The sequence below is a fragment of the Brachyistius frenatus genome, unplaced genomic scaffold (genome assembly GCF_029030835.1).
Source record: "Brachyistius frenatus isolate BFR_SWC_R1_liver_20210118 unplaced genomic scaffold, ASM2903083v1 Contig_9, whole genome shotgun sequence".
Classification (NCBI taxonomy): Eukaryota; Metazoa; Chordata; class Actinopteri; family Embiotocidae; genus Brachyistius; species Brachyistius frenatus.
Genome location: NW_027210608.1, coordinates 7,282,379 through 7,302,023, shown reverse-complemented (window position 1 = coordinate 7,302,023; position 19,645 = coordinate 7,282,379). Strand labels below are relative to the sequence as shown.

The window sequence follows — 19,645 nt, the reverse complement described above, 5'->3', positions numbered from 1 at the left end:
AGTTAATGACTGTTTAAGTAGCACTTTGCCAGTTTCAAGAACAGAGTCACTGTGGTGCAGTTTTTGTGCCTGGAGCCAAATCAGGTATGATTAATAGAGTTGACGACACAGCGTCGCTCCACACAGTTGGTCTGAGGTTTTCCCTCCTCACTCGTCCAGAGGAGCATCTGACTACTAAGCAGATGATGTACTGTCCATTATCACCTAATGGTGACGAGCTGCTACCAAAATGTGCAGACAGATTACCTTTTGATAAATCATGAAATTTTTGTTTCAGGATAACGGAATTCTCAGTATGTAATAATTGAAAATGTATTGATACTTGAAGCTTTCTCTCCTCAGTTACTTTTATCTCTTATGCAATTAATAAACGTTACCATTGTCTTTCAGGCTCGAGATGATATCCTGAACGGTTCCCACCCGGTATCATTTGACAAAGCCTGTGAGTTCGGAGGAATTCAGGCCCAGATCCAGTTTGGACCGCACATAGAGCATAAACACAAACCTGGATTCTTAGAGTAAGCATCTATCTTGGGAGACGATTTCTCTGTGGTGAAACATGAATTTTTTTGGGGCTCTCAGATGAGAGAGTGAGTTGCCTACTAATCATAAGGTTGGTGGTTCAATCCTCAGTTCCTCCTGTCCACATGCTGGAGTGTCCTTGGGCAAGACACTGAATCCCAAAATGCTCCCAATGGCAGGCGAGCACTTTGCATGGCAGCTCCGCAGCCATTGGTGTGTGAATGTGTGAGTGAGTGTTTGAACGTGTGGCAAACTGTATAGCGCTTAGAGACCGTTTACCATTTTCTCCAGATTCTTTGTCAGATATTTGGTGAAGAACATGTATAACTTGGACAAATCTGACTAATTTTATATTTCCAGCATTGCAGAGTTTATGAAAAGATTGTTTTTCTTTTTTAGGTTGTAGCAGAAAATATTTTAGTGCTCATACTCGTGAATTTCAATCTCTCATATGTTTCTTTTTTTTTTTTTTTTTTTAAAGCCTGAAGGAGTTTCTACCCAAAGAATACATAAAGCAGAGAGGAGCTGAAAAGAAAATATTCCAGGTGTGTTCATACATATTTTCCTTTTAAATAAATGCACCCATTGATTCCTTTTTTGGGGGGGGTTAAATTTCAGCTGAATTCTTAATATATGAAAACATCTAACCTGCAGGAACACAAAAATTGTGGCGAAATGACAGAGATCGAAGCAAAAGTGAAGTATGTCAAATTGGCTCGCTCTCTGCGGACATACGGCGTCTCCTTCTTCCTGGTCAAGGTAAGTTGGAAATCATCCATTTATCTTTGTGATTCTACCAAAACTTAAGAAAATACCATTTCATTTAGAGAAGTGCCCCCCCCCCCCCCAAAAAAAAAAAAAAAAAAAAGAAATCTAGCCCAGAGTTCTTCTTTCGGCTTTTTTTTTTTTTTTTTTTTTTTTTTTTTTTTTTTTTCTTCTTCTTCTAACGGGGAAGCAGATTTTGGAATTAGCTGAACTGTAGTCGGAGCCTTTTATCTCCACAGTGTGAAATCTGTCCTCTGGGCTTGGTGTTAACTGGATAAAGAGGGTGATGGCAGTACCTAGCAGGTGGGGAAATTATCCGTGTCCATTTGAACCTTCAAAGCTTCTTATGTCACCCAAACCAAGAGTACCTGTTGGGGAAATAATGCCTACTTTTTTTTTTTAGGGCTGATATAAAAAAGATTTCACCTGTAGGGTTACCAAAAATCCTTCAGTGAGTTAATAGATAGTATTCAAGGGAAGAGACCCTTTGGAAATTTGAATGCAATACATTTCCCCTCATACAGCTTTGTCTTATTCATTCACTAACTCGCACACACCAACAGCTCGTCCTTTGCAGGGAGTTCAGCGTGTTCTTGGAAGGAAACCAAATGTTGTCTGTGCAGCCGAGTGTGGCACTGCAATCGTTTCCGAGCTGAGTAGGAAGGAAGTGGAGTGAGTGAGAGACACTAGGAGATGTCGTACGGGTAAACCTGGTATTCTTCCTCTCCCGAATATGTCCGACTGCCAGCAGAATCCAGCTGATAGGAACAATTTGCTGATTTCCTGTTGTAATACCTCTCAAAACTGCTATGACAAGAGTGACAGAAAACTTTTTTTTTTTTTTCACCCCTCACATCATCTGTCACCAAAGAGGACATCCTGTATTAAGTCAGGGGAAACCTCCCTGCATAATCTGCGTTCCTGTCACGTTTTTCTTACTTCATTGCTCTCTCATAGAAACTGGGATATTTCCTGGTATTCACTGGAAAAAAAAAAAAGAAAGAGACTTGTGCTTCTGATTTGGAGTCTCTGTCTGACAGCTCCTGTATGTTTCATCACTGGAGATTGAGGGCAAAGAATAAAGCATAAAAAAAACAAAAAGTCCCTCTTGCATGGGAGCTCACCTCATTGACTCGTCATTTGGAGCAGCTCATATAATCTACACTCCACATTTTACTCTTCTTTTTAATCATTTTAAGCATAAAACGCACAATTCTTAAAGCGTGTTCCACCTCCTGGTCGAGGATCCGTCTTCCTCTTGATCAATTTGACATCATATCTGCTCACCTTTTGTCGTGTTTGTCATCCTTTGAGCGGAATCCAACGGAGCAGAAACATCGTAAAAAATAACCCTGGAAAAAAACACCCACCCTGCAATCCCTAACCTCTAACCTCTGGAGGCCCCAGAGAGTTTACAGGCCCTGCAGGATTTTTTTGCACAACTCACCTCTTTGCCCCCACGTCACAGCCCATCGCGTTCTGTCCATCTGCTCTGCGGCTGCAGCTCCTGGAGAAGAACTGTTTGCTCTTTCCATGCAAGGCAAAAAGGAGAAGAAATGCAGTCTGTCTGCTAAGGGAGCAGTATGACATTAGAGCTTTGGTGAATATGGGGGGATGGAGGGGTGGGTTTGACAGGCAGATAAAGACATGATTAAGACATAACATTTTAATTACTAACTGGGAAAAGTTCGCTTCCCCCCCCCACTTGTTCAATGAATACCCATCTTGGCAGATCAGTGTGACAGAAAAATTTGACTTTCATGCTGTGAGGCCTATGAATTTAAATTTTTGTTGCTTGAATTGTTAATCTGTTGGGTTCTCCAAATGCCTTTGATTCCAGTAATACCCTCAGCAGGCAGAGGAATATGGGAATTAAAGAAAATTAATGTGGTCTATGTTTCTCACTGATAGGAATGAAATTGACTTTTAAAATGGGTTGTTTGCTTCATGAGGTTGGTCTAATGTTGTTGATTGACATTTGTTAATTCTACGTTTTATTTACACAATGTGGTGTAATTAGTGGTAACGAATGTACAGTATACTTAAGGCAAGGAAAGCAGACATGTTGCAAATATAAATAAAGATGAGATAAGAACAATTTTCAACATGCAGACACTTGAAATGAAGCTTAAAAGCCGTAATAGATAATATAAAATAATCTAGTCTATTTAGATTTAGCTGCCGTGAAGCCTTCTGGCCAGAAAAGCTACCAACAGGCTGTAACATACACTGGATGTCTTTTTTTACAACTAGATGAGAGGATGCAGGCCTTTCCTGAGCCCAGGTGAACTTGACTGGCTTTTCATAGTCGCCCCACTCATTCCCTGCTGCGTTACTGCATGGTTGGATCGAGCCAAGTTTATACAATGCCCGGTTGTTACAGCCATCAGTTACAAATCCCAAAGCACTGGGATGTAACGTTCCCCTACTGAAAAATGTAGATGGAGGAGCATCCATTAAAATACACTTCTTGTATGCAATGACAAGATTATCAGAGACAGATATACTTTTTTCTGTTTGTGTTGTCAGTTATTGTTTTCATCTGATAATCGTTGCAAACTGTTTTGCTTGTTAGAGGTCTCAGTCCTTGTCTTATTTGGTTTGTAACGTTCACACGGTTTAAATGTTTTTTGCAGGAAAAGATGAAGAGTAAGAATAAATTGGTGCCGCGACTCTTGGGGATCACCAAAGAGTCTGTGATGAGAGTGGAAGAGAAGACCAAAGACGTGGTTCAGGAGTGGCCACTCACCACCGTGAAGAGGTGGGCAGCGTCACCCAAAAGCTTTACGCTGGTAAGACACACACACACACACACACACACACACACACACACACACACACACACACACACACACACACACACACACACACACACACACACACACACACACACACACACACACACACACACACACACACACACACGCACAATCTGCCTTCTCTCCAAAGATTTGAGAAACTTGCACCATCTGACTGGACACTGATGCAGCCTGACACCACATTTACCAAAGAAACAGCAGTTCTGAATTTATTTCCTCAATGTTTTGGTGCTGCTGGCTTTGTTTTATCTGTAATTCATTCTTTTCACACTGAACATCATATCCCTAAAACATCAGGCTCACAGTAAACCCAACCGTTCCTGCAGTGGCTATAAAACAGCCTCTGTAGTGCTCAGCCAGCCCGTCCTTTCACTCCCTTCTGCACTTCAGTTATTGAACAGACTCTTTTGTCTTCCCTGTCAATAACCCTCCTTTGTGTCAGCACTCGAACTCAATCAGCTACATGGGTTTAATCTTGCAGATCTGGAAGAATCACTGTCTCTATTAAATTAACGCACCCTCTTTCCAGCTGGGAATTTGTCAGAGTGCTCTGAGTTTTAGTCTTGCCTGTTTTTTTAAGATGAGATTTAAGGTTTGATTTGTCTTTTACATGAGGAAGCAGCTGCATAATTTATTTGGGGGGGAGCAGAGTTTGATCAGTTTGAAGGTGGCTTTGGTGATTTATTTAACATTTCAAGTGTGAAAATGTGACACTTCTCACTTTTCCCCTTCTTTTTACTAGATATATGTGCATGTAACTAGAAAAGACAGCATTACTCTGCTGAGAGAAATCAGTTCAGTTTCCAGTACAAAGTCTGCCCCAAGTCGGATCCTGTGTTAATCTGACTCTGTATGTTGCAGCAATATGATGACACCGAACACAATGGGTAGTGTTCATCTGAGACTAGCTGTCTCCTTTAATCCGTTCACTTAATCCTTAGCCTGTATTCAGTATACTGCACACTGCAGTGGTTGCATTCCTTACAATCCAGCTTGAAATGCATAATTAAGATGGGACTCTGTATATGCATGTGTGTGTGTGTCTGTGTGCAGGACTTTGGGGAGTACCAGGAGAGCTACTACTCAGTGCAGACCACTGAAGGGGAACAGATCTCCCAGCTCATTGCCGGTTACATCGACATCATCCTTAAGAAGGTGGGACATTTATCTCTGTAGACACTGATGAAATCGTGATGAATCGATATCCTCCGGTGACAGATGCATTTTCAGATCTGTTGATGCTTGACAGACCCTGGTGACTGTGTCACGCAGCTCCAGTTAAATAAATAGAAGAGCACAGGAAAGCTGGGCTCATGTGGCATCGGTAGACTGCAACACCTTGTCATGCAGTTTAGAGTGAACAGCTGACCTTTAATGAAACATTAAGACTTGTTTTATCATGGCTTCAAGAGAAATTAAGACTTGAAAGAGTGTTTTTTGGTGGTTAAGAAAGTTGAAAATCTTAAGCTAAATCTAAATGATTTCTTCATACTGAAAATGTGTCTGCATACCATTTAAAGGCAACCGGAATTTGTTTGATATTATATTTCACTCTTAATGACCTTATTGTGGTATCTCCTAAACCTTAAAAAAAACTAAAACAGGACCAAATATGTGGTAACCCGAGAGTCACTTGAATTAATATTTGTTCTTTTGTTGTGTCTCCTGCAGAAGCAAAGCAAGGACCGCTTTGGATTAGAAGGCGATGAGGAATCAACCATGCTGGAGGAATCTGTATCTCCGAAAAAGTCAGTCAATAAGTGATGTAACTTTTTTTTTAGCTGAGCTAACAGGGTGGCAATGCCCACAGTTCAGTTTGCCCAGTGTTTTGGTGACCTGCAAAACTACTGACTGTGAAATGTTTTATTGTATAACCCATTACATGATGATGATGATGATAATGATGAGCACAAGAGTAGCCTTGCTGTTTTATTCTAACCGAACATAAGATTAGTTTTTTTTTTTTTTTTTTTTTTCTTCTCTCTCTCTGCTGCCATCACACATCCATCTTCCAGGACCTCATTTCGCAACAGAAAACACTTCCTTCGCCGGACTTTATCCTGAGAGATAATCATGATGTGAGGAAGTTCTGCTGCTCTGGGCAGGCAGTGGCTCCATCTGAACATTTCCTGATTAGATGTATATTAGCTCATTTACCCACATCAGACTCTCACTGTAACTGAAGCCCTCTTCCTGTCAAGCCTCAGTTGATTTTGCTTTCCTGCTTTCAACTGACAGAGTATTTGCTGCAATTGTTATTGTGTGCATTCCCCCCCCCCTTTTTTTTTCTTTTATCTGAGCCTGTGTGCAGAGCTGACAGCAAGTCTTTAATACTGCAAAGACATAGGAAGCCAAACTCTGGAAGGCCTTATCTACAGAAAAACAAAACAAACCTTTGTCTTCCACAAGTACACAGTGGGAAGACTTTGCAGTGTCAGTCTGCTTTGTGTTAGTGGTCCACACTGCCTGGTGCTAAATTTGTCCCATAAACACTCATACTCTGCCGCAAAGCAGAAACATGTTCCCTTTGTGTCTTCTTTAGCTGGCTTTTTTTATTTTTTATTATTAAACATTTTACGGCTTTATTTTGCACTGTGCAGACAGGATATTGTTTTACAGGCACATTGATTATCCGTAAACATTTATAGATACTGTATTACTATTTTTAGATTCAGTGTATTAACTGTTTGTCTGTTTGCGGACTTTCAGGTCCACCATCCTCCAGCAGCAGTTTAACCGTGTGGGCCGGGTGGAGCACGGCTCTGTGGCGCTGCCAGGGGTAATCCGCTCTGGCTCCATCGGAGCAGAGTCGCTTAGCATGGGTACCATGCCATCTGCTCAGCAGCAGATCACAATGGGTCAGATGCATCGTGGACACATGCCACCACTGGTAAGAACAGTGGGAGCAGGAATAGTATTATGTTTAATGCAATCTCATTAAAGCCACTTATACAGCAGTTTGTTTTAGCTTATACCTCTGGACCTAAGTATCGTCAGGGGACTGTCTTCTTCCCTAAACAAAAGTAATTTGAAAATCTCTCCAGGCTTCATTGTGTAAGACACTGAATCTGTTTATTTTCCTTTATGTGTAGAGTTCAGCACAGCAGGCTCTGATGGGAACCATCAACACCAGTATGCAAGCTGTACAGAAGGCTCAGATTGACTTGGGGGAGGTTGACAACCTGCCACCACTGGGACAGGACATGGTACTGTACACTGCACACGTACACATCATATACAACAATCACAAGCTAATTTGCGTATACACATGCATAGTGATGACTTCTTGTGGTCTGTTTAGGCGTCCAAGGTGTGGATCCAAAACAAGATGGACGAATCCAAACACGAGATCCACTCCCAAGTAGACGCCATCACTGCAGGAACAGCCTCCGTGGTCAACCTCACAGCTGGTCAGTGGCTCTGGCATGAATGTGATATTCTTTAATTGTCTTCAGGACATAGCATGAGCATTTAGTGGCATTTATTGCAAATTAAATGTCAATGAATGAAAGCCTTTCAGGAACCCTAATGAAGCCAGGGAAAGTGTAAAGACTTGTGCCCACACTTTTTACGAGTACATTTTTGGGGTCCTAGTTTCTGCAGTTAAAATTATTTGGCCACTTGGTGACTTTATATTAGAGCGTTTCCATCAGTCTGGTGTTCATTAACATTACTGTCGAACCTGTATAAAGTCTAGTAGTGGCCTCATATCCTGCTGTGGTTTGGAGAGTGTGGGTTGGTGGAGGTGGTGACTGGCTCTGTGCCACTCCATGTTAAAATGGGTTGATAAGTTGTTTTTTTTAGCTTCAGATTGACAGCAAATTGTACCCAAGTTTTCCTGCTTATTTCCTTCTGCTAAATTAGACTGATGTGTTCATGCAGAGTCTTTTTTTGTTTTTGAATCTTGGCTGAGAATGTTAAGAAGACACAGACTTTTCTCTTTGTTTGGGTTTGGAGTCGCTTCATATTATTCACTTCTGGAGCACCATATTTCCCTGATGGCCTCTCTTATTTTGTCCTTCCTCACCGTGCTCAGGCGATCCCACCGACACGGACTACACCGCAGTGGGCTGTGCCATCACCACCATTTCCTCCAACCTGACTGAAATGTCAAAGGGTGTGAAGTTGTTGGCTGCGCTGATGGAGGACGATGTGGGAGGAGGCAACGATCTGATGAAGGCTGCCAGGACACTAGCAGGGGCCGTGTCGGACCTGCTGAAGGCTGTGGAGCCAGCCTCTGGAGAGGTGAGCACAGACACCTCGAACTCTCTCAAATTCAGTTGCTTTCATAACACTTTACAGTTTAGTGTTGGGGTATCTATCAGTGCTGCATACTGCGTACAATAGGTGACATGTGTCAGGTGTTAAAACCTGATGGACATAAAGAGAAGTATTAGTGTAGAAACCTACATGTAAAGGAAGACTTGCACACTACAGTGAGCCCAAACCAAACAGCAGAGGAGGGGAGGGCTCATGGGTAGAGAGAGAAGCTTGTTTAAAGAGATAGAAAATGGGGAATAATTGAGTTTGAGTTTGATTTGAGTCCAAGCAGCGAGCAAACTCACCATTTGTGATCCTTTTAAAATGCCAGATTTTGTGTGTACTTGATTGTCTTCCCAATGTTTTGTTCTGTCCAAACTGACAACCTGAAATGCTAATTAAATTAGTCACAGAGCAGCTCTACCCCAAGACAATGTGTCGTCTCTTAATAATGCACTGTCTCTCCCGGTCCTAAACTTTGTCTAATTACATTAACATCCTCCGCTGCTTGACGAATTCAGCTAACTCAATTGTCCTGGTCGATCTGAATAAAGACCTAAGCTGACTGGCAAGTTTCTTCTGTCTTTGTGGAAACAGAAAATATTGCAGAGAATAGTGGTGACGTACTACATGTACTAATGTAGTCTGCCTCTACTGGGTTTGCAGGACTGTAATGTTCTCACAAAGGTCTATTAAGAGGGTGTCGTTGTTTTGTTGTGAAAGAATCATTCAGAGGTTAATGTACTATACAGCCTGCAATCTGCATACCTCACTATGGGACAACTCTTGGGCTTTACACAATTTTGCATTGTTCTTGAAAGTAGTTGGAAATATAATGTGAAGCTTTGAGGATAGAAGAGATGTAGGCTGTCTTTACATGTCAATTGTTTGTCCACCAATGTTTCAATACCACGCATACTACGGATATACAGCAAAACACAAGTGAAGTAGGAGCCCATATCTCAAAATACAAGTTGGTGCCAAGTGTTAAAATGCAGTTTCACGTCCTGATGGTTTTCTCTCTCTCTCTCTCTGTGTGTGTGTGTGTGTGTGTGTGTGTGTGTGTGTGTGTGTGTGTGTGTGTGTGTGTGTGTGTGTGTGTGTGTGTGTGTGTGTGTGTGTGTGTGTGTGTGTGTGTGTGTGTGTGTGTGTGTGTGTGTGTGTGTGTGTGTGTGTGTGTGTGTGTCTGCAGCCAAGACAGACTGTGCTGACAGCAGCAGGCAGCATCGGCCAGGCCAGTGGAGACCTACTGCGCCAGATTGGAGAGAGCGAGACAGACGAGAGGTTCCAGGTAACACCACAGTGTGTCCATTTATCTTCACCTCTGCGTTCAGAGAAAACTCGATGCTTGGGAACCACCACTCACTTTATCAAAATCACATTGTACACAGGTGTATGTTAGGGGAATATTTTAGTTTTGTAACTACATGTTTTGTGTTAAATTAAAGTTGTTTCTAGTTGTTGAGCTTGAGTTTTATTTTGTAACTTATGCCTGACCAGCCATGATTGTTATTGTAATACAATGTTAGTCAAGGATTAAGTTAACACAACCTTTCTTAAGCCTGCCTTACACGGCACACAACAGTGTGTTTTAGTATTTCACAGCATTTCAGTATTGATTAGTTGAATTTAGATGTAATATGTTGTTTTACATCCATGAGACCTGTTGATGTTGTTGTAGGACATCCTAATGAACCTGGCCAAAGCAGTGGCCAATGCGGCGGCCATGTTGGTGCTGAAGGCCAAGAATGTTGCCCAGGTTGCAGAGGACACCGTGCTACAGAACCGGGTCATTGCCGCCGCCACGCAGTGTGCCCTGTCCACCTCTCAGCTGGTGGCATGTGCCAAGGTACGACTGTCTGTTATATCAATAAACCCCAAGAACTTTGTCCATTCACCAATCCTACCAAGCATGAGATGTTGGACACACTGAATGGCTCAAATCAAATCAGTGTTTAATATTCATAAAATTCCACAAAAAAGTAAATTCAGTGGATGTTATGAAAACAATTTAAAAAATATGCGCTGGTGGTGGAATGTTTCAATTTATTATATCTTGAATCTGAATATTACAGTTGCAATGGGTTAAGGATATCACATGGAAAGTTATTCCGTTGAGTGAGTGCATGATCATAAATTGCTGTTTGGTCATTCATCCTTTTTCATAAGTAGACAGTACATTTTGTAAATATTGATTTTTATTTCTTCAAATATTTGAACAATCAGCAATGAATATCTGCAGATAATTTTTTTTTAAATATTTAGAGAGTGAATATATGAGGATAAGGAGTTTTTAAATACCCTACGCCCTCATCATATTTGCGCAGCCTTAATTGTATAACCCACATGCCTCTAATTAGTCTAAATGCCCTCCTGGCTCCCAATCTGAATAGTTGTATTTACTAAACAAATCCTCACCTCACTGCATGGTAGTATGATGAGAACCATCTGCTAAATTCCTCTCAAATCTAGTTTTCCTCTCTTCTTCTGTCTCCTCTGTTCTCTGTAAAATGTGATTTGGGATTTAATGATTGTTACAGTACTGCGTTTATTCCATTGTAAAAAAGTTATGATAAGTCAAAGCTTATGCTTTAGTGTTTTGTTTTTTTCCGCGATTTATATATTAAAACTGGAAAAAACGCTGGATCTTTCACATGTTGATAACTTTTTTTTATTGAAAATGGAAGTAAATTTTATATTTTGTCTCCTCTACGTCCTTCGTTTCCCATTCGCTATTGATTTTTTTTTTACACTTTTCAACTTGTTGTTGTAGGTGGTGAGTCCAACCATCAGTTCCCCGGTTTGCCAGGAGCAGTTAATTGAAGCTGGAAAGCTGGTGGATCGCTCAGTGGAAAGCTGCGTTCAGGCCTGCCTCTCAGCCACAGAAGATGGCGAGCTCCTCAAACAGGTCAGCCTCATCAGTGTTAAACTAAACTTTATTGTTCTAGTCAAATTTTTTGTTTTCTTTCACAAGATAACAATAGGACTCATCAGCTTTTTTTTTAAATTTGTTAACATCTGGCTTAAAAATCACTGAATATAATGAGTCCAGAGTGCCTCTCGCTTGTCTGATGGACTAAAAAGTACCATCGTAGAATAATGCTGCTCATGAAGTGCACTGATGATGTGCGTCTCTTGTATTGAAGGTGAGCGCAGCGGCCAGCGTGGTCAGTCAGGCTCTTGGAGATCTCCTGCAGCATGTCCGTCATTACACCTCCAGAGGAGAGCCAATTGGGCGCTACGACCAGGCCACGGACACCATCATGACTGTCACTGAGAGCATCTTCAGCTCGATGGGAGATGCAGGTGAGTCCAAAAGGGGAGAATGAAATTAAGTGCAGAATAAAAGTGAAATAAGCTGAAGTCAGTGCACTTGTTTATAATTAAGTAATTATTATAAATTAGGTTACTTATGTTGAAGAACAGGTGAATTAACTGAAAATGAATTGTGGACTAGGTTGATATTTTAGGGTTACTATGAAATATCTCAACACCTATTTGGTGGCTTACCATAAAATTTGGCACAGATATCCACTTTCCTCTGAGGAATTAAACTTTGCAAACAAATTGTGCCCAAAACTTTATTTTATGACCAAATACCTGTAAAACAAATGCTATTCCCATCAACCTCAGCTGTAGGTTTAATGCTCAAAAAGTTAGCATGCTAACATGCTAAACCGACGATTAACACAGTTGGTAGCATGCACAACTGACAGATATTGAACCACAATGGGTGCATGGTTGTAAGAAGAATCAAAAAGTGCAGAATAACATCATTCAGATCAATATATAACAATTTATTGTGGGCGTTGAAGCCGTCATCAGCATTCAACGCTGAAAATGGTGTGAATGCTGGTATTCTGCTCTTTTTTTGATGACACGGCTCCTGCTTGAAATTAAATAATGAATATTAGCTTTCATAATTATTGATAATCTGAAAAAAAAAAAGATTAAAAAAAAGCCAACAACCTTTGAATGATTTGAATAAAAGGTCGTTTGTAAGCAGAACCCAGTGATTGATACGTGACTGATTTTGTGTAATGTCAAGCCAGCTGTCCTGTTCTGAGACCCACCAATGGCCATGCTTTTGCGTTGACCATACATTTAGTTTTTTTTTTTGACTGAGACCCATTAGTCCAGGCAGTGTTTTGACCTGAATCTGCCCCCTTAAACCAGCCGTCAGTCTTAAAAATCTTATCGCCCACCATGGGGTTTTCACTTTGCTCTAATAATGTGAAATTCAACCTAAAATATGACCTGCATCAGCCAAACACTTAATTAATGTGGAATTGGGTGCATAACTACTCATTAAAAATGGCTTAGCAGAGCTGTAAGGTTTTGTATGTCTTCCTCTGTATCTGTACTCGGCTCGTCCCACCTTCTCCTCAGACAGACTGACAGAGGGTTTGAATGGACTGCTGTCAGGCGTGGTGAAGCCACAGAGAAAAGCTGACAGTGATGTTAACAAATCTGACAGCAGAGAAAGACCAGTAGATGGAAAAGAGATGCACTGAGAATGTAGGGGCCCAGAGGTCAGCTCAGACGAATTGATTTGCCGGACAGACGAGTAGAGCTGTTGTTTTCTTTGCTGACGCCTAAATAAATGCAGCTAGTCAGAGGATATTACCTTTGAACTGATGTCAAATATGTCAGGTTATGTCACACCTGGTGTAAACAAAATAAAGTGTGAAGGGAATAAAAAGAGTGAATCCTTCTGCAGTGGAGTGTTGGCAGATCAGCTGATGGATTCGCATGAATTGTGGAGGTTTAGCACCAGAGAGCTTTTATGGTGTGCCAGGTGTGCTTTGACACAGAGAATATAGACACCAGTTTCTCCCTAATCCCTTTTGTCTTACCTCCTTGGTCTGATTTTAAACATATTATCAGAAGATGTGAGAAATAGCAGGGCTGCTGGAATAGTGACATCCAATTGTTTCATCACAAATCTCCTACGGGAGTTTAAAAATCATCCAGATCTGATCAGGAATTTAGCTGTGTAAGAAATATAACCACATTGAGCCGCAAGAAAGAGGTTTGTTTGTTTTCTATCTTTTCTTTCTCTCCCACCAGGTGCTTTTTTTTTTAATGAGGCTGTTGTTAAAAGCTCACTCTTGTTTTCGACTTCAAACAGTGAACATACAAGTCAACTTCTTTAACAAGCCAAAGTCTCCCTCCTCTTGAAAAGGTTCATCTGCGGAACATATTCTTTGGGCTCACCTGAAGTCGTTTGTGCCTTTGAGCACAATTTGTGACTCCACAACTACTTAAAAAAGCCGATTCAGGTCCACATCAGTGTGATGTAGAAACTTGCAGCCTGCATTGGACATACATTGTGAATCGTCTTTCAATAATGTAGATGGCCCCTTGTGTCCAATAGTTAAAATTTTCAAATAAAAACATTTGCATATACATAGAATTTTTATTTTTCAATGAGAGAGGAGGTATATGTCTTTTAAGAATCTGTAAACAGTAATTTAACTTTTTTTAATGGAAAAACTACATCAGTTTTATATTATTATTCAAAGCAGAGCTTTTTATATAACTTCAAATGTGTCTGGAGGGGATCTTTAATTTTCTCTTACTAATACAAAATTAAATGGTATCAAATTAGAAATCAATGCTGTCTGGTTGAAATATGTATTTGTCCCTAACTTGCATACAAGAACGCAGTCATTAAGTGTAGTTTGACTTTTACTGTTAGGGGTTAAACAAATGAAGATGGATTTCATTTTGTTGTCCACATTGTTCATGACAGTAAACTCAGAAGGATTTGTGGCAACGAAATTAAAGGTACCTTGTGAGGTTTTCTGGTAAACTTAACATTCATCAGAGATGCATTTCCCTCCTCATAAAATACTTGTAAACGCTGCTTTTGCACTATTTTAAATCCAGCATTGTTAACATGGTCGTTTACTACCTTGAAGTCTTCTTCCTACCAGACTTTGTTGGCGCACGGCTGCATATTTCAAAATGTGATTGCCACCAGTTGATTAGTGGAGTAGTATGGAATCATTGGTGGGACTATGCATCACACCAGCCCCTATGCACATGAACATGCAAAAGCAAAATGTGAACCTAATCATAGAAAAACAGCCCATGCAGAGGGGTCAAAACAAGTTTATTATTTGAATACTCTCATTTTCACACAAGTATGACTCATCCATAATCCACTTCTTTCCAATTTGTTCTCATCTCTCTCGCCTTCCCCCCACCTCTCCACGCTGTCTGCTCTCTTTGATCCACCATGTCCCCCCTCAGGAGAGATGGTCCGGCAGGCTCGGGTCTTGGCTCAGGCCACCTCAGACCTGGTGAATGCGATGAGGTCTGATGCTGAAGCTGAGGTGGACGTCGACAATTCTAAGAAATTGCTGGCGGCCGCTAAATTGCTGGCTGATGCCACCGCGAGGATGGTGGAGGCAGCGAAGGTAAGCATCGAGTGAGATACAAAGCAGAGGATATTTATGTTTTTTATTTTCCTGCATTTTAACATTTAGATCTCAACTTTGATCCACAAAAAGCAGTTTGAAGACTGACTGAGCTCAGAGCTGATGACTGATTGGGGGCACTTCTGTAAGACCAGATAAAGATCTGGTGGGCTGGGCTTTGTTTCTCTAGTACATACAAACTGACCTTCTCAATGACAGTAGGAGGAAAGCCAGACACCCCAAGACTGTGTGTGTGTGTGCGTGTGCGTGCGTGCATGCGTGCGTGCGTGCGCAGGAATAGCAGCCAGAGAGACGGCTCAGGCCCTGAAAACACTCGCCCAGCATGCACGCTCAAAAAAGGAAAAGACCAGACTTTGGGATGTGATCCTGCTTGGTCTTTTTAGCACGACATTAATTCCATAATAAAAGATGACCTTTACAACTTTTTCAATAAAAACTTGGTGCATGGACAGATCATTAATCTTGAACACTCAAATCCCTGGAGGCGTTTCTGAAAGTGTATTTACGATTTATTTTTGCATTAAAAAGGATTTGGATCATAAAGTCAACACCTACATGGTGAATTGTCTTGCTAAGCTGGATACCAGAGCATTTGAACTGCATTGAATGAAATGACTGCAGTACTGATGGAGGTTCACTGACTGAATTGGTGGACAGTTTTCTGGATTCATAAAATTATCGTTTGAGTTATTCCTTTCAAAATGGTTGTGATGTATATATAGACTCATAGTTTAAACACTGTGTGTGGTTGCACAGTATCTAATTTAGATTCTTGTAGCAGCTGCCGAATTTGTCTCCAAAACCCTTTCAGGGTTTTACAGCCCTGCTTCCAGTCGGGCTTTAATGCAGCCGTTACACTGGTTTTAGTTTTGTTACCACATCACAACAGATTGCTACAATTACTGACACTGAAGGCAGTTTGGAACTCCCTCGGTCACGATCTATTTTACATGAAAAAACTTCTACCAGTCTGACTAAGTATAAGAAATGCTGCTTTGCTGACTAGTGTAAACAATGTCCAGTGTAAACGTTGTAGTGGCTCGTTTTAATTAAATGAACCTTGACAACCATGTTTAGTTCATTAGTTTGTACAAGGGCCTGTCTAATTCTTTGTTTTAATAACAATTTAACAGCAGTCTGTGTGGTTGTATTGCAGACCTTCCTCTGATTAACAGCAACAGTTAGGGATATCTCTATTAATACATTTAAGTACAGAATCATCAGTCAACATAAGTACAAAATTTAAAGGACCCATACAGCATTTGGATTTATTGTTTGTTTCTTGTTACGTTTCAACTTTTGAACACAGCAAGACGACATCAAACTCTCTCCTCCCAGACTGCTGAACGGCAGACTTAGCATCACCACTCTTTTTCTATCCAAACTATTTATGTGCTATCGCCCTACATCAGTCTCATTATCTGTCTCCAGAATCACACACTGATATGAATCACTCCACTTCCACCATGAAAATGAAATGATGCCCTCCAGCTGGTTAGTCGAGTTTGATGCCAGACTTATCGCTGTCACAGCTGTATATTTATCCGTGTCAGTGGAGGCTGAGACCTTAGCCAGCCATTGCCTTGGTTACTAATTAATTGAATTCATGCTGTTTAATTTTTCCTGTATTTTTAAATAATCCGTTTGTTCTTATTTTTTTATGATTTGCTTTTGTGAAACACGTTTTGTATCACTCTTAAACAGACCTTGCTTTTTAAGGCTAGTTCCCCATGATTTATTTTTGCATGCGATATAATGTTACACCACTTTTTACAGCACTTTTTAATAATTATGCAAATTGGGTGTTTTATTTAAATGGTGTCAGCAGTTGCCAATAGGCAGATAACAGCTGCAAACTCCTTTGACTTGAGACTGGATAAAAATTTTACTGTGATTAATGTTCCGTTTGGATAAAAAAGGAGGCTTTTTTTCTGTTTGCTGACTTGTATGTCTGTTTGTTAGTGACTTCTATCAGTAGCAGCTCTGGGGTTAAATATTACCTAAATAACACAGGTTGTCGTGGACACCGTCTTTTCTGTGTAGCTGCAGGTGATGCTCTAAATTAATTACCTTAATGGCAGCAGGCTTAGCTCTCTCTGCAGCAGCAGGAGGAGAGAAGGTATTAAGTATCAAGCTCCACAAATCCCAGTAAACTTTTACTGCTGGATACATAAACATTGGGAGACGGAAAGAAAGATATGAATAAACATCATCTCAACAGCATCTCTTGACAATTAACCATCAAAAAGGACATGATTGTTTTCATGAAGAGGAGCTGCAGCTGAGGTTGAGTGCTGTGATTGCAGTGAAATCATTTTCAAAGGTTTCTCTCCACTGATTGGATTTTTTTAAGATTATGTGTATGTAGCGATTATTTCTGCCCTCCCTTATAGCAGCTCACCCTACTCACTTGTTATGTATATGCTGGTGTGTGTGTGTGTGTGTGTGTGTGTGTGTGTGTGTGTGTGTGTGTGTGTGTGTGTGTGTGTGTGTGTGTGTGTGTGTGTGTGTGTGTGTGTGTGTGTGTGTGTGTGTGTGTGTGTGTGTGTGTGTTTAGGGTGCAGCAGCGTACCCAGAGAATGAGGACCAGCAGCAGAGACTGAGGGAGGCTGCAGAGGGGCTGCGTGTGGCCACCAATGCTGCTGCTCAAAATGCCATCAAGAAGAAACTGATCAACAGACTGGAGGTCAGCTGGGCCAGATTAATCGTTGAACTTTGACCCAAATGAATAAATAATTTCAGGAAGATTTATTTCTTCCTGAAAATATCCCACAAGGTTATACACAAATACGGCAAAGAAATAGATCCAAGAAAACATGGCAGTATCTCTAACACTGATCCAAAATGCCATCTCTAAAGCACTGTGTATTAGAAGACTGTATTATTATCTACAAAGTACAAGTAAAGGCATCACTTGGCACGAAGGCTCGGGAATAGATGTTGATTTCAGGAGCATGGTTTGCACCATTTAATGTCAGGGATTTTAGACAGACTTGAGTTCGATGTCTCTCTTCTTTTTTTTGTTTTTTTTGTTACTACCATAGAAAGAGAAGCGTAATCAAAGGGGGCTCATTTGCCTCAGGGATGTTTGACTCTTGACTCAATATCACCTCAGACCAAAATTTTCAACTCGTCTACAAATTCATTTATAAATTTCATCACATTTGCTTTATTTAGTCCTTTGTCCATATATTTTGTTACAATGTGCCCATATGTGTGTTTTCCATTTTACAATGTAACGAGCATTTACTGTCAAATGCATTAAAATATCTAATTTAATTCATTCATGCAGCCAATGGCCAGAGATATTCACTTTATCATATAGTGGAGAGAGATTTTGGAAATCTAAGGAAACACAAACCCATGTAGAAAAACATCAGGCTACATTATTCCTCTTTACTGCAGATTCAACATTGAATCTCATAAATAGAGATGTGTACACAGACAGAGAGCTACTGTTGAACCCTGTTTTACATGTGGATGTTTGTAATGCGGGACTTAAAATTTCACAGAATGCTGCTAAGCAAGCTGCGGCTGCAGCCACACAGACCATCGCTGCCGCCCAAAACGCCGCCGCCTCCAACAAGAACACAGCTGCTCACCAGCAGCTGGTGCAGAGCTGTAAGGTGAGGGTCCACTCTCAGTTTACTGTCTGATACTTTACTTTACATCCATTGATGCATCATTTTATTTTTTCACTTCACATTATTATTCTTTTGTATTATTATTGAACACTTATTTATTAGCTGTTTAATGTCATTATGCATCCAAATTGTTTGCTTGAAGATTTACTGTTGATATTTATTAATTTTTGTATCCTTTGATGCACCATTAAAATGTATTTATTAGCTGTTTAATGTTGTAAGTTGTTTACTTATAGCTGAATGGTATAATTGAGGGATTTCATACTGGGGCTTTTAGTTCATCTGTGGAGTCTCTATTTTAACTGTATTTAAGCATGTGTTTATGTGTGTGTTTTGTGTATATAGGCAGTGGCAGACCACATCCCACAGCTCGTCCAGGGAGTACGTGGCAGTCAGGCCAAACCAGAAGACCTCAGCGCTCAACTAGCCCTCATCATTGCCAGCCAGAACTTTCTACAGGTGCAGCACGTTATGGCCTCTCTACTTCTCAGTTTAGCCGGAGAGAGGATTGTTAAAACTTTATGTGCTGGTCATACTCTCACTGAATTACTTCAGCCCTACATTGGAAACCAGGCTGAAAGTATAAATAGTGTTTCTGTCTTGTGGGGACCCATTAAAAATAGGCCTGTAACCTCTTTTTGGTGTAAGCAGGCAGTTAAAGAAGCAATGAGGTGCAGGTATTATATGTTTATTGCTTCAGCAGTGCTTTTAGAGCTCCACAAATACGTTTTGATAAAATATGACCTCATAGTTTATAACTTTTGTTCTTGTTGTTGCCCAGAACAATATTTATACTAAAACATTGTTATTGAACATTTTAGACTTTAAATTCTGTGTCTCTTTCTCACCCTGCAGCCCGGGAGTAAGATGGTGATCTCAGCCAAGTCGTCTGTTCCCACGGTGATGGATCAGGCTGCAACCATGCAACTGGGTCAGTGTGCTAAGAACCTGGCCACCTGCCTGGCTGAGCTGAGGACGTCTGTACAGAAGGTAGAGAATCGATACACAGGGGAATGCATGCATGTGGCAGTGTGTGCACAAAATCACTGCATTTTAAACATGCAAAAACTGCATGCATAAAAAGAAAAAAAAATACATTTAAATTGTTCCAAAAATATACTGTAGTTCTGGGGATCAAATAGATATCCTGGTTTAAATCATAGAAATAATAGAGCTTTTTTTTTTTTAT

At 40.6% G+C, this 19,645-nt stretch overlaps 1 protein-coding gene across 5 annotated transcripts in view; it reads left to right on the top strand.

The window, feature by feature from the left end:
- Window positions 1-19,645, top strand: part of tln2a (talin 2a) — a 94,090-nt gene that overhangs the window by 47,345 nt on the left and 27,100 nt on the right. For all 5 annotated transcript variants that reach the window (XM_069690550.1, XM_069690548.1, XM_069690549.1 and 2 more), the window contains 19 exons: window positions 391-518; window positions 1,004-1,067; window positions 1,177-1,281; window positions 3,924-4,079; window positions 5,160-5,261; window positions 5,778-5,854; window positions 6,816-6,996; window positions 7,199-7,312; window positions 7,408-7,516; window positions 8,143-8,351; window positions 9,559-9,657; window positions 10,048-10,215; window positions 11,140-11,274; window positions 11,513-11,672; window positions 14,625-14,791; window positions 17,370-17,498; window positions 18,325-18,438; window positions 18,802-18,915; window positions 19,312-19,446. In XM_069690550.1, the coding sequence (XP_069546651.1) occupies window positions 391-518; window positions 1,004-1,067; window positions 1,177-1,281; window positions 3,924-4,079; window positions 5,160-5,261; window positions 5,778-5,854; window positions 6,816-6,996; window positions 7,199-7,312; window positions 7,408-7,516; window positions 8,143-8,351; window positions 9,559-9,657; window positions 10,048-10,215; window positions 11,140-11,274; window positions 11,513-11,672; window positions 14,625-14,791; window positions 17,370-17,498; window positions 18,325-18,438; window positions 18,802-18,915; window positions 19,312-19,446 (2,466 nt within the window). The remainder of the gene's footprint in view (window positions 1-390; window positions 519-1,003; window positions 1,068-1,176; window positions 1,282-3,923; window positions 4,080-5,159; window positions 5,262-5,777; window positions 5,855-6,815; window positions 6,997-7,198; window positions 7,313-7,407; window positions 7,517-8,142; window positions 8,352-9,558; window positions 9,658-10,047; window positions 10,216-11,139; window positions 11,275-11,512; window positions 11,673-14,624; window positions 14,792-17,369; window positions 17,499-18,324; window positions 18,439-18,801; window positions 18,916-19,311; window positions 19,447-19,645) is intronic.